Raw genomic sequence first — 24,197 nt, forward strand, 5'->3', positions numbered from 1 at the left:
AAAAAATTTACCTAGCTGCATGTATTCACGACCATTACAGTTTTAACTGCATGCCAGAAAATGCCAAATGCTAAAAATTAAACAATGTTTGGGAAAATCACGTTAATGACAATGATTATGAAAATGGTACAATATCATATTGAGTTACGTGATCTGTATAGAAGGTGTACACAATGGGGCAGTTGGTTGTGCAATGGTTAGAGTCACAGCCTTGCTCAGGTGAGTCAAGTTTAAACCCTCGCTTCTGTTGTACCCAACAGCACTGAACTGAACTGATACAGGGAAAATTCCCCTGCTGTATAAATGAGAAAATTACCGTAAAAAACTTAACATGGAAAGTCATTTTGGAGAAAGTGTAGTCTAAATTAATTAATAATAATGTGGCGCCTGCTTCTGTACACGCCCCCCAGGCGTTGGTGCTTGTAACTGGACTGTAAATAGAGACAATATTAATTTGTATGGTTGGAAGTGCTATGTGTTTCGGTCATAGATACTGGTGTCTAGCCAATCATTAATGGGCATTGGTGCATCGGTAATGGGGTGATCACCGGCCCTGAGCTATCCAGGCTGGCTTGCGGGTATTAGCCCTACTGCACGATTGCCGTTTTTCAGGCTCAAAGGGCAGCATCTCCGCTTATTCTTCTTGGCTGCACTCTGTTGCTATCTCACGTTTTAATAAACTCTGCATTTTGGAAACTACACCTGTGTTATCATTCTCCTCATTAACAGGCATTGCTACATTGGTGTGAGAAGTGGGATGAAGACCACCACTACAATAATAATAGTTAAATCTAAGCAATATTTTCCTCATGCTGGAATTTGTCAACTGGGACTGAGCTGCTGTTGCAAAACTGCTATTAGTGCCACACATCAGGGTAGCCTTTAAACAATCTGATCTGTGCGTTCAGTTCTATTAATTTTAATATGTTCGGGAAAAGGTGGATAGAGGGGAGTTTATGCAAATTAAAGCCTCAATAATTAGTTTTATTTCTTTTTTTGCTTTCACCTTTCTAGATGACATTTTTACATAACATCACGAGTATGAATTGATATGGGTTGCCTCATTGAACTTCACACCGTAGCTGGATTAAAAATCTTGTTATCTACTGCACACACAAGCCAGCGATCCTGATTTTGCTTACAAGTCCTGAATCCTCATGTCAGACTGAACAAACTCTCCAAAGTCAACATTAATTTAGCAACAAATAAGTTAAGCACTGCTGCACACATGCACGCTGGCCCTGGCAAACCTGCCTGTGAAGACTGACTTTTCTCCCAGGAGAGAAGTACATGATGGTTGCAGATAACAAGCCTGTGCTTTAATTGTGGGCTGGCAGATAGATGACGTATGATGATAAATTATGTGGGAGATGTGCGGAATTGCCAGAGGGCCCTCCAGTGCCCAGATAGCACCACCTTGTGTCTGCTTGTGCAGATTCCATAGTGATGCGCACACGCGTGTCCAGGACCCCAACACGGCGCTCACAGAGAGCGGCTGCACTCAACTGAGTGACGCGCTCTACATTTCCGTGCGTGCTATTTTAATTTGGACGCATTTCCTTCGTCGGCAGATAATTTTGCATTTTCATTTTGTTTGAGCATCAAAAATACACTCAGGTCAACCTGCAAATGAGGTGCATCCAGCCAAGTACATGTTTTACAAAAGTTAAATCCTCAGCAATACATCAAAACTGAATTTTGATGGACCCATTTACCTACTTATTGCAGAATCTCAATAACATTTGGATTTTTGTATTGTTTACAAATGAGCTTGGGATGTCATACATACAAATTAATAATTAGCTCTTTAAAGAAATGCAAAGGGAAAATATGATTACCAACCAAAACACTGCTGGGAGTGACAGGGATATAATGTGCAACGTGAGAAATACTGAAGATTTTGTATTTTGGGGTGTTTTTATAATGGAGAACACTTCGTAGGGGTTCTTCTTAATGATCTTCTTTGATTTCTCTGTTCATTTAAAGCTTCTGTGGGGACCAGACTGAGGAGGAACTCCCGAAATGAAGTGCGCTGAGACTGCCAGGACTCACACATCGTCTCCTGATGGCGTGTGACGTCTCGGAGCCACAGCAACGGAGTGTGTGCTGTCGTCCACCAGTCGGGACGAATCATAAGGTGGAGGGGGCTACGATATGGGGGTGGGGCCAACCTCGGGTCCATGTGGGATCCCACTCACCGGGCAGTCTCAGGTGGATCGTAAAACCTCTACACACCTGTGTGAGTGTGATTTTTCAGCCTGCACAGTTCTGTGGAAGAAGCCAAACACACACACACTCACACACACACACACACACTCAGACATGCACACACAGTCACTGTCTGCCTGCCTGTTTTTTACTGTGTGTGCAATGAGATTCTCTGCTCCTCCGCATGCTTTCCTCCACAGCGCCAAGCAAGAAATTGGCTTGGCAGAAAGTATACCGGAGAACTGCAAAAATCTGCCTACGAGAATTTCATCTCAGCAGATTCAAGGCTGACTAAACTGAGAAGGGAAAACAGTGTCACCAAAATATATATAACCACTATGTTTAAAATGTTTACTTATACATGCATCTGTGCTGTTTACATGGATTTCTCTCACATCAGTTTATTTGTCTGCACGTGAGGTTCTTTATTACACTGAACGACTGTTACGCTTCTGTTTTGTATACGTAACAAAAAACCCCACATATCCATTTCTTTTCATATGGTTCCAGAACTGCGGCCGCCAGTCCAACATCCAACAGCAGAGCTTCGAGTTCTTGCTATTTGAATAACTTAACCCAGCTTCTCCATAAAACAGTAGCCCCTATTCATGCAATTTCTTTGCTGTTAGTTGTTGCCTTTATGGCAGATCTCTTTCATCCTGCGAACCTCATGTGTGCATATATATATATATATATATATATATAAAGAATAAAGGGCAGCCAGGGGCTACAGCAGATCTCAGATCACCATCAAATGACCATGCCTGAACTTCTAGAAACAACGAGAAGCCCGTGGTCAGTTTTCAGAGATTCAGACACAGACGGCAGCTCGGTTGGGTCTCCGCTACTTTTTATTACAGTTTAAATATTAAAAAAAATACATTTGGTAAAACATGGGACTTACAGCATAACCTTACATGACTGCTTTGGAGCCTAAATTTGAATGAAAGCATGGAAGTGACTGGGCATTTTTTTCTGCTCATTTCACGTCCAAGACATTCCACAACATTATTATTATTATTATTATTATTATTATTATTATTATTATTATAAAATAATAATCATTATAAAAAATCTTCTTCTTATATTATTTATAATAATAATAATAATAATAATAATAACAATAAACTGCTTGTCCAGTTACGGTAGTGGTGGTCAAGAGCTTATCCCAGAAACACAGGATGTAATGAAGGGTACACCTTGTGCAAGACATCGGTTCATCGCAATAGTACACTAATTCATTCACTCAAAGAGATACACTAAGGGCAATTTACAGTCACCAATTTACCTGAAACACACATTTTTTGACAGTGGGAGGAAACCAGAGCACTTGAAAGAAACCCACTTTAGGCAGGTGGCGAACATGCAAAGACCTCACCTCAGCAGCTGTATGGCGCCAGTATCTCAAAAATATTTACAGTTAATCATGTGTGCATACATGAATAAATGTAAATATTTTTTTTTTTCCTTTTAGGGTGGCACAGCAAGTAGCACTGCTGTCTCACAGTGTCCGAGTGGTGAGAGAGGACGTGGATTCGATCCCTGCTCAATCTTTGTGGAGTTTGCATGTTCTCCTCGTGTCTGCGTGGGTTTCCTCCGGGTGCTCTGGTTTCCTCCCACAGTCCATAGACATGCTTTTCAGGTTCACCCATAGTGTATGTGTGACAAAATGAGCGTGTATGTATAATGTATCTAGCAGTGTAAGTCACCTTGGTTAATAAGCTGTCTGCGCTTATAACACTATATAGAGTTCATTGGAAGTCACTTTGGAGAAAAGTCTCAAATAAATGTAAATTACTTTAGTTGAGGGGCGCGGTGGCGCAGTGGGTTGGACCACGGTCCTGCTCTCTGGTGGGTCTGGGGTTCGAGTCCCGCTTGGGGTGCCTTGCGATGGACTGGCGTCCCGTCCTGGGTGTGTCCCCTCCTCCTCTGGCCTTACGCCCTGTGTTGCCGGGTAGGCTCCGGTTCCCCGTGACCCCGTATGGGACAAGCGGTTCTGAAAATGTGTGTGTGTGTGTGTACTTTAGTTGAAGCTTTTCTCCAGCTTTCAGTGTTAAGATACTTGCAAATATTTACCCACTTACGGAGCTAGGTAATTTTTACTACAGCAACTTCAGGGTAAGTACCTTGTTCAAGGGTATTACAGCTGGAGGTGACACTTGAACCTGCAACACCTCTAACCATTACACTACCAGCTGCTTCCTTTATAAGGTCATTTATAAGGTCAACTTACACATTACATTGATGAGGTTTTGGCTCGAGTTCCTATGACCTGCTAAGCAGCCTGGATCTTAAGGCAGCCTAATTTTCAATAAGCAGAGCCACAATTGACATGGCTGAGCTCCGATTAGGAAAGGCTCCTTTGCAGCACTTCAGTAAGGGCCTGGCTGTGTTTGAACCTCATTCTGATGCTAATGTCAAAGGAGAAGGAATATGAGAAGCGGCACCATTGAAGACAAATCAAAGGTAGCGTGTCAGGCAGGAGTGAAGCCACGACCACCTCTGGGATTGTCACCTGCACCTGACCAGGAGACACGGTCAGGTACACCTGTAGTATTTAGTGGATAAGAAAGGAGTTTGTCACACTGTGGAGTTCAATTCTGGTATGGCTGGATGTCTTCATCAGTGTACCAGCATCCTGTATATTTCTTGTACTGGAACAGATCCATTAAGGCAAGATACCTTCACCACCGCTGCCAAAATGCATCCAAACAGTTACCAGCTTCCAGAAATAACTGTTTTTTTTTTCTGTGTTGTGTCCATTTGCCTGAATACATCCAGTGTCCATCCATTGTCAAAAATCATTTGTCCCACACGGGGTCACGGCGAGCCGGAGCCCTACAGGCAACACAGGGCGCAAGGTCGAAGGGGCAGGGAACACACCCAGGACGGGACGCCAGTCCATGGCGAAGCACCCTACGCAGGGCTCGCACCCCAGACCTGCTGCACAGCGGTCCAAATAACTCTATGCAGTGTTATCAGCCAACACACCTTATTCACCAAGGCGACTTACACCTCTAGATACACTACTTACAACGGGTGTCTCATCCATTCATCGGTGGAACACACACACACTCTCCCTGTCACTCACACACACACTTTGTGGGAACGTGCCCATGAGTGAAAATGCGTACGTTAGGATGAGGTTAGGAATTATTTTTTGCGTTAAAATGGGAGTCACTTAAATGTCCCTACAATTACAGGTAAACATACGAATGCTCAAGTAGGGTCTGCTCCCACCAGCCTTGGCTTAGACCAGTTGCCTGCTGTTAACACTGTTTTTTTCTGTATAGCAGCAGCCATCATCGAGGGGAATGATGTTCTAAAGGAAGTTCTGAACGTCCTGGATTATGTATGGTCGCCAGGTTGGCCTTGGTAACAAATGTGAAAGGTCGGTTTGCAACATGTATGCCAGTGCCTGAGCCATACTCAGGGGTCAGGATCCTTCATACAGAGGCTGTCATGATGCTGCAGATGTTACTGTGACCGCTGTCTTTGTCCAACACATACGCACGTGCAACTGTGACAGCAACAAAAATAGCCTTGTAGTTGTGGAGGAGATAACCTACAAGGCTTTATAAATGGAAAAATAAAATAATGATGGAAATAGTAGATACTCAATGTGTTACGTGTGGTGAATTAGCAGATTCAGAAGTCATCATAAATACTTCTTCGGAGTGGTTGCTTCCGTATTGCGCTGTCTTTTTTAACACCTCTGGGAATATTTTATATAAAAGTAAAGCATTTTTTGTTAAGCAGGATCTTTTTTATATCATTTTATCACTTTTTTATGTCCCTTTTTATATAATTTTTTTTCAGAAACATCATTTTGTAGAGGTATGGACTTTGTTGTCACAAAGATCACTTTAAATAGATTTCTGTAAGTGTAAACTGGTTCCATGCTTGGGTTGCAAAGGTTTTGTTAATTAAGATATCTATTGAAATTTTTAAGGTATTTAAGTTGAAATTTATCTGACAAATCCTGATGAATGGAAAAAGATTCCAGTATCAACTTCTTAGGAAAAAAAAAACTACAATAAGCGCATAAATAAATAAAGAAGACTAATGATGTAGAATGGTTCCAATTTAGTGAGCAGAATAATCAATGAATTAACGTGGGATTCAATGCTAAACCACTTTCGGTCCACGCTGGCGGTTGTTCGCCCTAATTCCTGCAGCATTGCGTGTTCAGGCTTACGGCACACAATTGATAGTTGCCATTAGGAAATGATTAGGCAGGCAGTGATAAATTATTTCCCATCGATTCGGCACCCGCTTACATTTCCGAGTTTTGGGAGAGAATGAATAAATGCACTTTGAAATCTTTAATGCATAACGTTAGAAAAAATCCAAGGGATGTGCTTCTGCAAGTCTGCTAGGTTTCCTTTAGTGTGAAAGGAGTAGGGCATTTCAAACTTATCTTTCTCATTCCTTTTTTATGTAATATTATAATAATAATAAAAGTAATAGTGTAATAAAGGTAATTGCATTTTAATGATCAAACGCTGTGCTCAGGGTTCAATGTGAGCCAACACTTTATGTTTCCTTTCAGCTGCTGATGTGTTGCTGTTCTCTATTAGTGCCTTTTAAAGATGTGTTAATAATCTTGAAAACAATATCCCCTCATTTTAGAGACACAATAGCAATGTATTAAAAAGACTACAACCAGTTAAATCCGAATAAATTTGTTTACTCATTTGTGTATTAATGAGCTATGTTGACTTTACATTTTTCATTTAGCTGACACCTTTGCCCAAGGTGCGTTGCTGGTTATTCACTGTACTGCTTATATCACTTACCCATAGATACAGCTCACTAATTTTCACTTTAATGATTTAAGGTAAGCATGGCAATCAAGGCTCCTATATATTGAATATTATAGTTGGAGGCGCAGTGGCGCAGTGGGTTGAACCATGGTCCTGCTCTCAGGTGGGTCTGGGGTTCAAGTCCTGCTTGGGGTGCCTTGTGATGGACTGGTGTCCTGTCCTGGGTGTGTCCCCTCCCCCTTCAGCCTTATGCCCTGTGTTACCGGGTTAGGCTCTGGTTCCCTGTGACCCTGTAAGGGACAAGTGGTTCTGAAAATGTGTGTGTATAGTTGGAGGCAGAACTTTAGTGTGGATTCACTGAGTGAAAGGCATTCACTCTAACCACCATGCCACCTGCTTCACCGAGCAACTTCTCTGCACAGTCTTTTGCAAGCAGGTGTGTGGCTGCAATTTCACCCATCCTATCCATTTAGGGTTAGTTTTTGACAGCTATGTCTGGCATCTCTAGGCACAGATTCACTTCACTTCAACTCAATTCAATTTATTTTTTAGAGAGCTCTTCTCACCAAGGCCACACAGAGTGCAGATCTAAGTTCAAGATACAACACGAAATACAATACAGAGTAGCAATTACAGCTAATTATTAGGATAAGCTGGCTGGCAGCTGAGGAGAGGAAAACAAAAAATTGCCACTGTTAAGAAGGGGAGAAAAACAAACCTCTGCGGGTCCAAGTATCAGTGCCCCCCCTCAACTCCCCGGAGGTATTCTAAGATGGAAATAATCGTGATCCGAAGAGAGTCCTCTCACAGTTTACCCCACTAAATAAATCTAAATGAGACACTAGCTCACCTCCTCTGCTCTTTTCTAATGTAAATCCCTTTGGGTTTATTTTCCTTCCCAGTCCATTTTGATTGTGTTCTTATGCACCAACAGATGGACAATCCTCTTCTCATACATTTGGTCTGCGTGCATCATCCAAACTTGATTTTTTTTCAATGCAACAAAAATATGGTGTAATGAGAATATGTCCAAATGTTACACCCACAAGACAAGGGATACCAGACTTTTTGCCAGTTCATCCAATAAATGCAATGTAATTAATTAAACATATTAACGCTAATGTATTGCCCAGCATGCACTTGGATGAAATATTGTAAGAGAGTGGGGGCACAAAATACAGATGTAATGTATAATTAGCAAAAAGAACAAATTAATGGGCTAATTAAGTCCTTATTACTCAAGTTTGGGGCAAAAGCACTTCTGTATCCTCCTCCCCCACCTTCCCCCAGGATATAAGTTTGACAGTCCTGCACTAGATAAATGAGTACCTTTTCTACATGACGAGATGGAGCAATATGTTTCAGCCACAGCCTTCAACAAAGAAGCCGAAGAGGTGTGAATTCACCGGAGCAAGTGGCGACTAACGTTGCAGTGTTCACACCTATGGGGTTGAATTAAGGAAGAATACAAAAGGTTGGATGTCCATCCTCTTAGCAACTGTGTAAGAAAGAGAAGTTTAAAAATGTTTTCTATTCAGTAGTTGTAAGATTTTTAATGAGCCTGCGGAGGGTTACTGATGCAAGGAAATCGGCAAGGGATCACAGTCAGTCTGCTTGTTATTTCTGAAGCCTGGGAGAGGGATGAATTACTATTTGGAGCACTGATGCTGAGGGGAGGAGCAGGGAGACATGGGGAGAGATGGGTCCCCGGGCCCTACCGGGTCTGTGAAGCTGAACCCGACGTCTGACGGCATCGCTGGCTGCGGGGCACCACCAAGCTGTGGATGGAGATGGCACCCTGATGCCCCAAGTTCTTCAAGGAAGGGCAAGGAAGAGATCCCACTGAGCTCAAAGAAAGCACCCGTCACTCATCTTCTCATTGCTGGAAAAGCAGCACATCTTGAAGGCCATGTTGGCTCAAGCCAGACTGGCTTGATGGGAGAAGGTGAGTCATGACAATGTATGATGGAAATTTTATGGGAGGCTTTCTCTACATTTCCTCTGTTCTTTCCATGAATCCAGCAACATGGCATCTGGAAAGTGTTATAGCCTTTTTTTGCGTCTCTCCTTCTTTCGTTGGAGTGATGTCAGGATTCCACCGATAACTGGAAGTGGCCTACTGGTCTGTGTAAATTAGCAGGAGAGTCGGCTGGCTTGATGCGACACGGCAGATTGGTGCCCATATCGATCGGTGGTCCTGGCATCGCTACAGCTCTGCTCATGTCCTCACTTAAACCAGAGTGCTTCAGCTACAGGTTACTGGAGAAGAAACCTATCCTGAAGAAACGTCCAATCCTGAAACCCAGTTCTCGGTGCTTTGCGCAGTCCTCACACCTCAGTCAGATGTACAACCCATGACACGAACAAGCACAATGAAGTCCGATTTTTTTTTAGATTTGCTTGCAGAAATTAATCAAAAGCTAATTTCCTATGTAGGCACTTTGAAAGAAAGTATAAACAATGTAAATATATTAAATCAATTAAATATGAGGAGTCTGTTTTTTTCTGCCTAAAGAAGGAATGAGTTCATATTCCTGCCATACCAGTTATTATCAGTAATAACACCAACATTATATGGACATGTGTTGCTTAACGACGGGGATTCGTTCTGAGAATTGTGTCGTTAGGCGATTTCATCGTTGTGTGAACATCATAGAGTGTACTTATACAAACCTAAATGGTATAGCCTCGATCATAGAGTGTACTTATACAAGCCTAGATGATATATCCTTGATCATAGAGTGTACTTATACAAACCTAGATGGTATAGCCTTGATGCAGTCAAGAGACGCAATAAACACGAGATTTGTTACGCTGCTGCCGGCGTAACACAACATACCGTTTTACAGTAAACTTTTTTTATAGGTCGAAAGAATACACTCTAAAATAATGATAAAAAATACAGTATAGTAAATACAAAAACCAGTAACATATGTGTTTATCATCATTATCAAGTATTATGTACTGTACATAGTGCTATACTTTGATAAGATTGGCATGGCAGTAGGCAGCGCAGTAGGTTTGTTTACAGCAGTACCACCACGAACACATGACTAACACGTTGATTTACGACATTACGATGGCTATAACGTCGCTAGTCAATAAGAATTTTTCAGCTCCATTATAATCTTATGGGACCACCTTTGTATATGCAGTCAGTCGGTAAGCGAAACGTCGTTAAGTGGCGCATAACTGTATGCTAACTTCATACAATAAGGAAGTATTGCAATGGTTACTCTTGTCCACCAATTGGAAAATCCCAATTCAAATTCCAAATCCTGCTGAAGTACCCTTGATCAATCACTCTGACCTGATATGGTAAAAATTAACCACCATCTACCAACTGGAAAACTGCTAGTGGCTTATTGTATAAACCGTATAAGTGAGCTAAGTGAATAAATTGAAATTTTATATATAATACATATATATACGGGGGTGCAGTGGCGCAGTGGGTTGGACCGCAGTCCTACTCTCCGGTGGGTCTGGGGTTCGAGTCCCGCTTGGGGTGCCTTGCGATGGATTGGCGTCCCGTCCTGGGTGTGTCCCCTCCCCCTTCGGCCTTACGCCCTGTGTTACCGGGTAGGCTCCGGTTCCCCGTGACCCCGTATGGGACAAGCGGTTCTGAAAATGTGTGTGTGTGTGTGTACATATATATACAGTACTGTACAAAAGGCTTAGCCTTTTAGATGTTTCACAAAAATATTTGTTTTAGATGAAAATATTTGTTTTAATATCTTCTGCGTTAGTGTCAATGGGAAAGCGCATATTTTAGATTTCCAAGCATCCCTTTTGCAAAAAGTTACAGTATTACAGTGAGGGTTTTGTATGTCGTTAAAGGAAGTGCACACACACACACACACACACTGTCTGAAACTGCTTGTCTTGAGCAGGGTCACAGCAAACCGGAGCCTAACCCAACAAATACAGGAAGCAAGGCTGGAGGGGGAGGGGACACACCCAGGATGAGACGCCAGTCCATCGCAAGGCACCCCAAGCAGGACTCGACCCCCAGACTCATCAGAGAGCGGGACCCGGCCAAGCTCGCTGAGACCCCACTTGGGACAAGTAGCTGTTGACAATGGATGGTTTCGAAGCTTTGTAGGAAGTTTATTAATTAAGAGCATTAATTTTGGAAACATTCTCATTTTACAGCTTTCCTCCCCAACCAAGTGCCTAACTTTTTCACAGTGCTGTATATATATATATATATATATATCTGTAATTAATAAAAAAAAAATCTGTCAGCATTCACATGAATGCAAACACAAGGCTAGTTTTTTACATCAGTACAGTATGGTGAAAATGAAGAGCGCACCCCCTGCCTTCATGCCAGCAGCACATGGTACAAATTAAACACCTTTCTCTTTCTCCCCCTCTCCCTTCCCCATTCGTTCGAGGATGCAGCTTGTCAATAGCGGGAGCGTGATTTAACACGTGGGGCAGGTGTCTGCTGGAGTCTCAAAGCAGACCCAGCGTGGTGCGTGGACTAGCCTTCTGCAACCTTTAACCCCGCCCTCCTTCACAAAGACAGCTTTAAGCATACCCCGGCAACCCCCGCCCTCCCAGCGGTGCCGTCTTCTTTGAGTGTCTCCCATTCGCGCCTCTTGCGGTGCGTCAAATCCCCCAAACGGCTGAGAGTGCATACCGCACTCTTCCTCCTCTTCCTCCTCACAGGTGTCAACCTGGTAGTGGGGGTGGGGGGGTGCTTCATTTTCTGATGGTTAAGTAGAGAGAGGTAATTGGGGACAGGCCTGGGATATCAACAAGGGCCTTTTAGCGAGAAGGCTGAGGACAATAATCAGGCCTCACAGCCAGCGTCTGGGGATGGCCGAAATAATTGCAATATTTAATCTCCAGGTTTCCCCTGCAGCCACAGCTTGTTATACTTTACTGACCCACATATACTCACCGTGCTACTTTTTTTATTTGGTTAGTTTTTTTTTTTTTCCCCTTTTGGTTAGCAGACTAGTGCTGCCCAGTAAGGGCTGCCATTGTTTATTGTGATAAGTCGGTATAATGAACAAATGATGTGCCACCTGGAGCACTCGCAGGCTGCTGTTAAACTTTGGTTATAAAAACCCCTTCCAGTGCTATTGATTTACTGGCAGTGTGTGATTGCACCCCAGGGCCCGAGTCCTCGCAAAGCCCAGCAGACCTCTTACTGTTTTACAGTCCTTATTACACCAAACAAATAAATCTTCTGTGCATTAATTCACATGCTTCACTCCTTTTCCCTCCTGCAGTGGTTCACGGGGGTGGACTCGCGGCCGGAGCCCAAGGTTCGATGGGCTACTCGTACTGCCCCTTTCCACATCAGACTGACCGTACCCCCCCTGCCCACACAACAACCCCAACTGTTTTCTGAAGATTCTTATTGCTCTACAGATGCATGAAGAAGTAATCTTTTCAAACTCTGACCGATCTGCAATCAGCTGCGGCCATTATTTTAATACCATGATCACTTGTTTATGGAGCTAAACATAATCTTTGAAATATTTTGGAATTTAAGGGGGCGCGGTGGCGCAGTGGGTTGGACCAGGTCCTCCTCTATGGTGGGTCTGGGGTTCGAGTCCTGCTTGGGGTACCTTGCGGCGGTGGACTGGCGTCCCGTCCTGGATGTGTCCCCTCCCCCTCCGGCCTTACGCCCTGTGTTGCCGGGTTAGGCTCCGGTTCCCCGTATGGGACAAGCGGTTCAGAAGGTGTGTGTGTGTGTGTGTATTTTGGAATTTATGGATAGTCAATATAATTGATTGACTATTAACAATAACTATATTAAATATTTCTTAATATGTCATATTATTATTATTTTAACACATTTTATTCCAAAACCATAGCAATTTACTGAAAGTTTTTGTGACTACTGAAATTTTAATAGTACTATTTAATTAGGCTATTCAATAATACAATTAAAATGTAACAAAGAATATCAGATGGTAGCATAGTAGTTACAGTTGCTGCCTTCAGATCCAAAGGTTGCATGTTTGATTCTCGCTTCCAGCTGTTGTATCCTTGACCAAAGTACTTACCCTAAATTGCTTCAGTGAAATTACCAGCTGTATAAATGGGTACATAATTCGGAGTACCTTAGCATTGTAAATGACTTTGGAGCATCAGATTAACGCATCTTAAAAGTTATTTCAAAACCTTATATGAACCTGTTAGTATTAGCAGTTCAGTGGAAAAATATAGTATTTTGGGATTTTAAATGGATGTAACACTACAATAAAACGTGCTCAAAATTGACAAATAAAGCAAATATAAATTTGCATAATGCTAAACAAATATCTGCTTACTAGGTGGTAATTCTTATGCTTAAGCTGAAGCACTGATAAAATGCTAATGTGAAGTGTAATCTATGGTGCGAAAATGTTGGATCTTGTTCCATGACTTCTGTAGCATGCAATTACAATGATCCAGTTCATTTCTGTTCAGCTGCTTCTAGAAAAAAAAAAAAAATTTCAAATGAAAGACATTCTGTTTCAAAGTCAAAACGTCAATAAATTTTCGCACTTGCATTAGAATAAAATACACCTGAATCATCAGCTACTGCCATGACAATGGGATTTTAAAATTATAAATTATGTGCAAAACTCTGCTGAGTATGTTACTGCCATAAGCACGGCCAATCAACAGAGGGCAGTGCCAGTATCTGGAGCCATATGTCTTAACTGTCTACCATGATCTGCCCTGAACTATGTTGGCATGATAAGGGTTCAAGATGAGCTGAAAGACAACTCCGTTTTGACATTTTCTTGATGAGTCAAGTCTAAACCTGCTGGCAGGTGGACAAAGGGTTCCCTGATTAGTAATCCCTTGCCTGATTCCAAGTCACTGTGTTTCATAACCCATTGTTCTTATGAAGTCTAGCCTTGTTGGACTTCTCTTTCTCATGTCTCTCTAGCATGCATTTTCCTTCACCTGAACCCTTGTTCATCCTTCCTTATCGAGCCCTACGTTGATTGGCTGTTCCCTTCCTTGTTCTTCAATGCAAATTGTTGGCTTTGCTATTGGTTCTGTTCCTCATTCTTCTTTACCATCTTCCCCACCAACCATCTGCAGTAGAAGCCCAGTTGCTACCAGTTCCTTGGAGGCTCAACAGATTAGCAGAAATCACAGAACCTTCTACTGAAGATTCTAAATCCCTGTAACTTCAGTTACATCAAAACATTAGTTAAATATTTGTGAATACCTTAATGCCTGTTGTTTTCTATTGCTAAAACCCCAAAGACTTATCTTTAACATTCACCTTAACTGATTGCATGCACAAACTTAGAACACAGAGCCACCTTTTATGAAGACTTTTGTGTGCAATGTCCTTGATGGTGACCATGTGCTGAACAGGTAAAGCCTGATTTCCATGCAATGACCAGGTGATGTGTCACCCATTCACTTTTATTGATTTGGACAAGGAAGATCTGCTGTCTACTCTTGGCAGCTTTTCTTGTTCTTAAGGTTCTTGATGTATGACCTGATAATTATGCCAGGCCTCACCTCTGCTTGTTTGTTCATATGCTGCCAGGCAGTGGGTGCAGTCTGAGAACCGGTGGACTCAAGCAGAGCCCCAGTCCTTTCTCAAGGTTAACGCTCAGAAACAATGTCAAAGGGTAGAGTTTTTGTGTGAGATTACTGGCGCCATTACTTGTTTTATCTCATCTACAGGGATGACACCAAAAGCACGTCTTTCCACAGGGGAGGGGGCACTGGATGGGGGGCACACTACCTGTCACACCTGCAAGCGTGAGGCCCGTGCCAAGCAGATCCCACCAGGCAGGTGACATCTGCTGCCTCCATGGTGGGCCTTTCACCTCGTGGACCTCTGTCACGTCAAGCACCTGTGAGCCGGTTGCCAGGGAGCGGCACGCGGGGCCCTGTAGCCAGCACAGTGCTGTTGGATGCAATAATGGACACGCACCCCCGTGACTTTGACCCGGAAAGCATGAGCCGTCATCATGCTCTCTGAACAGAAGCACCACCAAGAAGCCTGAAGACAAGGCGTGTTTGTGCTCCATATTCCTGCCCTATGTAAAACACAAATGACCTTTTCTGACTGTTAATATCACTATGAGCTCATTCTCATTCTCATTTAACTTTAATAAGAGATTTGCTTTAAGTTTAGCCTATAACAAAAAAGGAAAAGGGTGGCTCTGCTGTCTCAGAGTGCCTGGGTGGTGTGAGAGGATGTGGATTCGATCCCTGCTCAGTTTGTGTGGCATTGCATGTTCGTCCCGTATCTGCGTGGGTTTCTTCCCAAAGACAAACTTGTCAGGTTCACCCATAGTGTGTGAGTGACAGACAGAGTGTGTGTTCCACTGAGGTATGGATGAGTGACCCATTGTAAGTAGTGTATCTAACAGTGTAATTCACCTTGGTGAATAAGGTGTGTGGGCTGATAACACTACATAGAGTTCATTGGAAGTCACTTTGGAGGAAAGCATCTGCTAAATCAATAAATGTAAAGAAACTGAAACCATGAAATAAGTGAACAGAACGTGTACAAGAATTTTGGGGCTTTGAATGATACACCATCTGGAATCACTGCCCAAGTTGGAGAAACAGGGATGCAATGTACAAAAGTTACAAAAATTACCCTTAGAATTATTTCACCAGTCATTAGTCATAAATCAGTCATAAATTTTGAAATTGAAGCATGGTCACTAAACATTTGGTATGGATTAAATACTGAAGGCCTGGTAAATATGTTAAACATCTCCAAGTCAAAATATTTTCATGGTTGCAGTCACAGGCCTTGGACCTCAATCCAAATCAGTATTTCAAAACTAAACCATCTCATACTTCTGTGTCTTGACTTAAATCCTGAACTGAAGAAGAGAGGTTGCTTATTTTGCTGAGAACATAGTCACAGGAAAACATACACAATTCAGCATCTATTGTGAAGAGTAAAAATTTTGAGTGTTATGTAATAAGGAAACCGTAGTGTGAGATGCAGAAAAATCTGACATTATTAATATACAAGCAGTTTCATTTTGCATCTCAAGAAAATATAAACAATAACATTTAATTTGCATGTGATGCTTTGGGCACTGAGATTATTTTTTCGTTCTGTATTTCAAAGGCTGTGTGCATGTGCTATGTTCAATACACGCTGCTTTCACAAGAAGTCACATTCCATATATCACACCATCCCTATCCTGTTCCTTCTCTGAGTCACATCACCCCTTCAACCCCTCTCCACCTCACAGATACCACTCTCTGCCCTATGCGCCCCAGGGGGTCTCCGGCACCAACCGTGATCCCAACAACCGTGAACCTTGCAGCTCAGTCCCAATGCCGCCACCTCATTGAGGTACACCCTGGGATCCTATCAGAGCTCGTAGCCCCACACCTAGTTTCAGGCCCGGCCTAATCTCTGAGGCGGCTATAAGGCAGGGGGGGCGCCAGGGCGGGCAGAGAGGTTTTACACACGAAGCTTTGCCTGCTTGCCCAAATTTGCATTCAAAGGCCCTGCAGTAATCTTCAGGCTTATTCGAATCTCAGCAAGAGGCGAGGAAAGAAAAATTCCACATCCGTCCCCGGTGCTTTCCGAGGTAGGCTCTACGTCCACCATAAATAAAGAGTTAAGATCGCATTGGCATTCCCGCCACTGTCTGTATATCATCAGTGCCATTTAATTGACTGAGACTTATTTCCTTCAACATCCAGGACACAAAACACCACGGACAGCTATCAGCGAGAATATAAAACACGTGCGAAAGATGAGTATTGGCACATTATTTTTTCAGAGAGAAAAAAAAAGCGTAAGCATTTTTCCAAGACATTTATTGTCCTCCGAAGAACTGAAGGCACACACATTGTCTTATGAATCATAATACAGCAAGAGATGAATCCATTCACTTTTCCTAGTAATACCCAGTCTTCCTGCTGTATCATTTTATTCTCTCACTTCGTACATCAGATCTCAGCTCGGGTGTCAGTGAACCAATAAAGGCACAATTTCATATTTCTGAAGTCACTGGAAATAAAAAATAAATTTAGGCACATTATTAACTATTATGTACCTGGCATCTTTGTACAAGGTGACTTTCAATGTGGAGTTTCCATGCTAAGGTTCTTATAATTATTAATTCTTTTATAAAGCAGGGTACCTTTATCGTATCAGTTCAGGGTATAGACCATGCTCAAGGACAGTATAGCAGGAGTGATGACTCAAACATGGGTTGTTTCAGCTTGATATTTCTAAGAAGTTTACCACCTCACATAGTGCCCCTTACTGTCATATAGCAAGTATTTGTACCTGTGAACTGTGTGTGTCAGCAGCTGCCAGTTATTAATGGTTATTAATATCAAACTATATTCCATGCCTAAGTTAGTGGGGGCCTTCTTCTTTTCAACTCATTCACATCCTTATCATCAGGCCTTTTCCTTGAGGTTGCCGTACAGTGTTTTCCATACATCAAATGCAAATTAATAATTTGTTCATCTCCAGATCGGATGTATGTAATTCCTTCTGACAAATATCGTTCCTGCCGGGACACCCCTTCATTAATTCTTGACAATGGATCTGATTTGGGATTCAGAGCGTTTCCGCGTGGACCGCGAGCAGAAGCCTGACCCAGATTCGTAACCATACTGAGATGCTTTTAAACTTGAGCTGCTGCATGAGCCAAAATGAGCTGTGAATCCCGCTGCACGAAGGCATTGTTAGCGCTGCTAAGCTGCACGGTGCAGCGCATTAATATTCCAGGTATTGTCTCTGCAGGTCGAATGTTGTGAGAAGGAAAAAACATTGAAAGTGGAGAGTTTTTTTTTTTTTCTTTTTCTCCAAAAGCATTGAGTGAGGAGGCAATAATTAACTGTAACTGAGGGCTAAACTCATCAAATGTTCATAGGGTGCTTAACACTCGGAAAACTGCTGCAGAATGCCAAACAACTTGTAGGAATTTTCACTAAGCGAGCAAAATCATTTTTGCCTGCATTAATTATGAAATCAGTGGGAGCTTTGTTTTGTTGTGCATATATTATGCTGCTAATGCAATTTTGTTTTATAAATTTGTAATTTCGACAGCTAGGCATTTTAATGGAGGTTATTGTGCTGGTTTTAAAATTCGTGTATACAGCTGTGTCTTTATTATTTTTTTGTATCTCTTTTTTGTCAGTCCATTAATTCAAAATCTGTGAAATACTGAATTTTGGACTAGTTTAGACTTTATACCTCAGTTCAACATGGCAAAAAGTGATGAGCCAGATATAAGATAAAATAGCCCATTTCTGTGAAAAGCAAGAAAAGGTGCATGAAAAGCTCATCCAGATACACAGCATGATGTATGGGTTACAGCTTTTACAACACGGTAAGATGTGAGGTCAAATCCCCCACACTGATAAAGAAAAAATTACCCAACTGTATAAATGGGTAAATATCTACAAGTAGCTTAATATACAAACCTAATGCTGGAAATCACCTTGAGTAAAATGTTACTTAAATTGTGGCTAATGATAATAATTTAATCATAATGGGCTAGATATGGGTAAGATCCAAAAGTCCCTTGAAGTCCATTTCTACCAAGACGAGACAGATACATCTGTAACCTTAGATCCATTCAGGCTATCAGTGAGCTATGGGTAATGCGGTGGGTTTACCTGTAATACTCAGGTACACATTAAATAAGAAGGATGGATGTGAATGGGCTGAAAAAAATTGGTCACATCAGTGTGTTTTTGTAATAATTCAGAATGTCAGCTATGTCAATATCATATATGAAGGAAGTCAATATTCATCTTTTTTCTGCTCGAAAATTATACCGTAATGGTACACAGATACAATTTCACCAAAATAATCATTATTATCTGCAGTAACAGAGAGAATTGCATTTTCTAATGTTATCAAAACATTTTCTGAACCGCTTGTCCCACATGCGGTCGCGGGGAACCGGAGCCTACCCGGTAACACAGGGCATAAGGCCGGAGGGGGAGGGGACACACCCAGGACAGGACGCCAGTCCATCGCAAGGCACCCCAAGCGGGACTCGAACCCCAGACCCACTGGAGAGCAGGACCCGGTCCAACCCACTGCACCACCACGCCTCCCTGTTATCAAAACAATTTGTCAAAATGAAACATAACAGCCACCTTTCAGCTGTGATGATCTTTTCATCTGTTATATATTTACATCTATTTTATTTATATTTCTTTATGTGTCTAATTATTAGTAAATGCAGTTTATCCATTAAATGTGAAAACAAAGATTTTTATTGTAATGTCCTTCAGCCCCGTGGGGGGGGATGTTATCTGATTGCCCTTGACTTCCTGAAGTCCCAGTTCACATTTTAGACTGACTGACCAGGAATAATCAGGGTCAGTGTATCGACAAGCTCCCTGACCTTTGACCTTTCCTCTCGCGTTCTGCACGTGCTCCCTGTGATTTTTGTGGTGCAGGTGCGCTAGCTGTCAAAATGGCAGAGTTCACTCGTTGTTTGATGAGACGTTTTGACATCGTGGATCACGCACACGCAGATGGGGCAGAGTGTAAACCGGGCCTCGCTGAAGTCAATTACAAGCTACTTCGTTCAAGAGCAGCCGCTCGTGCCTTTCAAGTAGCGTTTGTGACACATCAGCAGCAAGCAGTTAAATTAATGAAGAATTAGTCAGTTATAGATGCCATTTTGTGCACCGATGAGTGTTTCAGAGAGATAGTTAAATGATTCCCTAAATTTATATTTACTGGAAATGCTTAAATACGTTTGGTTGAAGAAGAAAACGATTGAGTTTAGAGATGTAAGCTGGGGCAACATTTTGTGGTAGACAAAACCTTCCCATCACCCCCTCCCCAAGCAGTGCGCTCTTGTTTTACTTCAATTCGATTCAGTTCAGTTTATATGTACAGAGTGTTCTTCTCACCAAGATCACAGAGAACCCTGAACAAAGATCCGGGGAAAAATAAAATACAGAAATGCAGAAGTTATACTTAATTTTTGGGATATGCCAGCTGGCAACTGAGGAAAGGAAAAAAAAACAAACTGTCACTCCAAAGAACAGGAGTGATAAACATCCAAGTCCAAGTACCAATAGCTGGTTTTAATGACATTTATGAATGCTTCTGGTGTGTTGTGTTAATGTTTGTTACACAGGTGATTGTAAAGGTTCTCAGGTAGCTTTACTTTTTTGGCTGTGCTAGGTCCATATTACTCTCTGGTTCTTCCCTCCATTGGTTGCATGCTGTCTATTAATGCCGACTTCATTCTGTAGCAGGGTAAGTGTCATCATTGATTTTACTGCAGTTTGATATTTCTCTTTCTTTTGAGTTCAGAAAAAAAAAGGAACAAAGTGTAGGGAGGGTATGAAAGCAGTTTGCCGTAATTTTGTTCCTCATAAATCTTATGGGAGGGAACCCACACAAACGTGGAGAGAACATCGTAGCAGTACAGACAGAGCCAGATCTGAACCCAGATCCGAAACCACAGCCCAGGTGCTCTGAGACACTAGCACTACTCGTTGGAGAGAACAAATCTGCCCTGAGTCATTAATTATGACAATACGACAAACCAAGAACACAAAATGTGGTTGTTAAGGTAAACAGGAGATTTTGTCCTGATTGCACTTCCTTTTTAAAATAGGAGAAACAACACTTAAAGTGATTGGACAGAATAAGAATAATTTGATCAAAAAAACAGATGGTGGCCAGTAATTTAGACCAATTACTACGTTACTCCATTAAGTGCTAAGGAAAATAAGACAGTAATTACATAAAGGTATTCAATACAACATATAATGCCAAGCTCTACAAGGATTTGCAGCCTTTTCCCCTGAGCTTAAGGACCTCGGCAGCTGCGGAGGAACTGCTGAAAGATTCTTCCTGGCAGCCCATTTCGGTGACTGGAGACGGGTCAAATTGGTGTGTCACACACAGAACAAACTGGAACAGCGAAACAGAGAAATGGCTTGTCCTCAAAAGATTGTTGCAGCATGAATGAATGAATGAATGAATAAATGAATGAATATAATGCAGTACCACATGCAGATCTGCACTGGTGGAAACTGTAAATCAAGCCGTCGTGTCTCTTGACTTGCCTTCAGTTTTCCATCACCATTTTCACGGACTCTACTCGGTCTTCCATGCTGCACGCCCCCATCTCCCCACCCCTGCGGTAAGAGCCCTCGTAATGGTTGACTGGTTGACATAACCCTGTCAGTCAGTCGGCAGATGGCTGACACCTGAAAGGAGTGTAATTGCTGGAAGACTACACCGGCAGACACAGAGGATGATCCCGAAGGGGCCAAGCAGGCTAAGATTTTGAAGCATGGCCAATCACAAGGACGATTGTAAGCTTGGGTAATCCCGTCCGATGAGTGATGCAGGACTTTGCTCATTTGAGAGATTTTTAAGTGTTGGCCCAATCTGCTGAAATCTGCATTATGATTATCCTACTGTCCATGAAAAGTTTCTATGATAGGTTTAAATAACTCATTTTCCAAGAGCCATCATTTATACGTAGAACAAAATTCTCCAGAAGTCCAAATATGGCATCCTTCAAAGAAGTGTATGTGTGTCCTGCCTCCGCATGTATGTTTATTTCAAGTCTGCTTACATAGTCAGCAATTTTGAAATCTCAGACTTCTGTTTTATTGGAATAATGACCACAAAGCCAATGTTTTTAAACTGCATAAATTGTTATTGCATAGTTTTGTATTTGTATCTTCTCAAAGGAAATACCTGAGATCTGTGATGAAATGATGTCAAATTATCAGGTGGAGGGGAAGTGCTAAATACTTGCTGCATGAGGTAGCAGAAGCAACTGAAAAGTGATTCGACCCAACAGAGCCAAAGTTGCTGGGTGGCTATAAAGCACCATTCTCCTCATCACCTTCTTCATCAGTCACAGACCTCCACAGAGGTTCAATGCTCAGAGCAGCCACACCCCTGGCTCTGTGATGCATGCTGGGAAGCCCAGTGGGCTACTGTGAACATGTGGCGTGACAGTTACTACATGTATCTCCACCCACTCCACCGGTCAACCCCACAAACAAAGATAAGGACTCATTCCCAAGAAGCACAGATAGGATTACCTGGTCTATCTTTTAATTGGCATTCTATATCATACTAACATCCTTCCCAAGGTTAAATCAGGTGATCAAGCAAAAATTAAGATTGCCCACATAGTGAATTATTTTCCTTGCATCCCCTTGAGATGTGGGACATGCTGACAACACATACTAGACTAACACTGTGTGTGTTTGCATGCTTTTGTGGATGATATGCAGGAAAGTCATTATACTGCTCCTAAAAAATTTGCTCAAGAATGTCTGGAGCTGATGCCATAGGCATAAGGTGTGTGGTAGGGTATACTCAGCCCACTGTAGTAGACTTAAGGTAAAGTGCAAGGCCATTTCGAGGCACCTTAAAGAACCCTTTCGGTATGACTAAGGCGCTGGATGAAAGGAGAGTTCCCTAATTCCAACAGGACTTCCTGCACACTTGCTGACATGACACCTCTGCCACTGTGCAGCTTCGTGCCATCAAACGCGAGAAAGTGCACTGCTCTCTGTCCCACATCCACAACTTTCTACATACCGACTGCAGAGAGATCACAGTCACCATATAGCAGTGTACATCTTCCGGAGTAAGGCTGGTTGTGGTTGTGGTGGTGGTTGTGGCGGCGGTGGCAGCGGTGAAGGGGGGGTATTTTCACTTGTAATTGGGCTACCTTTCATCTCATCTGACAGGAGGAGAAGACGAGAATGGAACCAAGAGGGAATGATCACTCCCCCCACATACACACACACACACACACACACACACACACATACACCACTCCATTTCCTGGCCCAGACAAAGCCGAGGCAGCCTGCTGGAGATGCCGTATCCCTGATCAAAGAGCCAGGAGTCGGCAGCGGGTCCCGGCTAGCTCAGCAACCTGATTGCTTCTGGATAGATGTGTCCCTTTGATCCGGGTGCTCTCCCGCGGCACGCCGCGCTGTTTATGCAAAGGAAGGCTATGCATTTGTGGAAACAGGCTTAAGGTGCGCTGGAGGAAACGTCGGCTGACGCTTACGCTGTGAGACGCGAGGATATCTGCCACAATTACAGCGTGTTTCATGATGTTGTTTAAATACTCTTGACTCCTCTCGTTGTAGGACAGCGCAATCTTTAACGTTAATGTAAGCCTCTTTCTTATGTCCCTTTTGATATGCTTAATTCACAAAAAAGGTCATTAATACTGAATGTAAGGGAAGCTGCTCCAAGTGCAAGATATCCTTTAATGCATATAAAATTACTCTGAATAAAAGCACACAAAAGACTTATGAAATCAGATTTTTTTTTAATTGCATTGTTTTACTTTTCAGATTAAGGTCCATTCATCAAAAAACTGTATGTTAAGGAGTGTTAATATCGAAAGGTTTTTTCAGAAGAAATCCAAGAGAAAAGAGCACTCAGAAGATACGACATTAAACAAAAGAGGTAGAGCATTCGGTAGCTAAACTATAAACTAAAGGAGACACAGGTCTCAGAAAAAGTACTTCAAAGCAGAGGAGATAAAGCACACAGAAGATACAGTATAAGCCAAAGGTGGTCCAGAATTCATACATTATAAGGAAAAGAAGGAAAAGCGTTCGAAAGACACCATATAAAACAAAGAAGGCAGAGCATTCGAAGATCTCGTGTAAACAAAAGCATGCAGAGTATTAGAAATCAAACATTAAGGGAGGCAAAGCATTCAAAAGTTACAGCATAAACCACAGAAGGTTAAAAACCTATAAGATGCAGTATAAACCAAAGGAGGTGAAGCATTCATAAGATATAAGCAAAAGAAGGCGGGGCATTCAGAAGGTGCCATATAAGGCAAAGGAGGCGGAGCATCCAGATAATACAGGATAAACCAAAGTGCGCAGCGTATCAGAATATATAAAATTAAGGGAGGCAAAGCGTTCAGAAATAATAGTGTAAACCATAGCTGGTGAAAAATGTATAAGATGCAGTATAAACAAAAAGAGGTGGAGAATTCAAACGGTGTCGTTTAAGGCAAAGGAGGTGGAGCATCCAGAGACCACAGGAATACAAATGTCATTCCTTTCAGTGTGAAAGACCCCTGATTTAGGTACCCAGTGTTGCCACCATTAATCACCACAGGAAGACAGGAACAGGCGGGCCTCTGCCCCCTTCAAGGGCACCTCTGTCTCGGCGAGCCCTTGCAGATGGCAGACCTGCATCTTGCCAGCAGATGTTCAGAAGCCCTGCTGCTTGGAGACACAGTGAACATGGTGGCGAAGCCC

At 42.4% G+C, this 24,197-nt stretch overlaps 1 protein-coding gene across 1 annotated transcript in view; it reads right to left on the reverse strand.

Moving 5' to 3' along the window:
• Positions 1 to 11,401: 11,401 nt before the first annotated feature.
• dcdc2c (doublecortin domain containing 2C) overlaps positions 11,402 to 24,197 on the reverse strand; it is a 93,559-nt gene continuing 80,763 nt past the window's right edge. The window contains exons 10-11 of the mRNA XM_018764247.2: positions 14,695 to 14,842; positions 11,402 to 11,688 (exon numbers count right to left, since the gene is read on the reverse strand). Coding sequence (XP_018619763.2) covers positions 11,402 to 11,688; positions 14,695 to 14,842 — 435 coding nt within the window. The remainder of the gene's footprint in view (positions 11,689 to 14,694; positions 14,843 to 24,197) is intronic.

The sequence above is a fragment of the Scleropages formosus genome, chromosome 15 (genome assembly GCF_900964775.1).
Source record: "Scleropages formosus chromosome 15, fSclFor1.1, whole genome shotgun sequence".
Classification (NCBI taxonomy): domain Eukaryota; kingdom Metazoa; phylum Chordata; class Actinopteri; order Osteoglossiformes; family Osteoglossidae; genus Scleropages; species Scleropages formosus.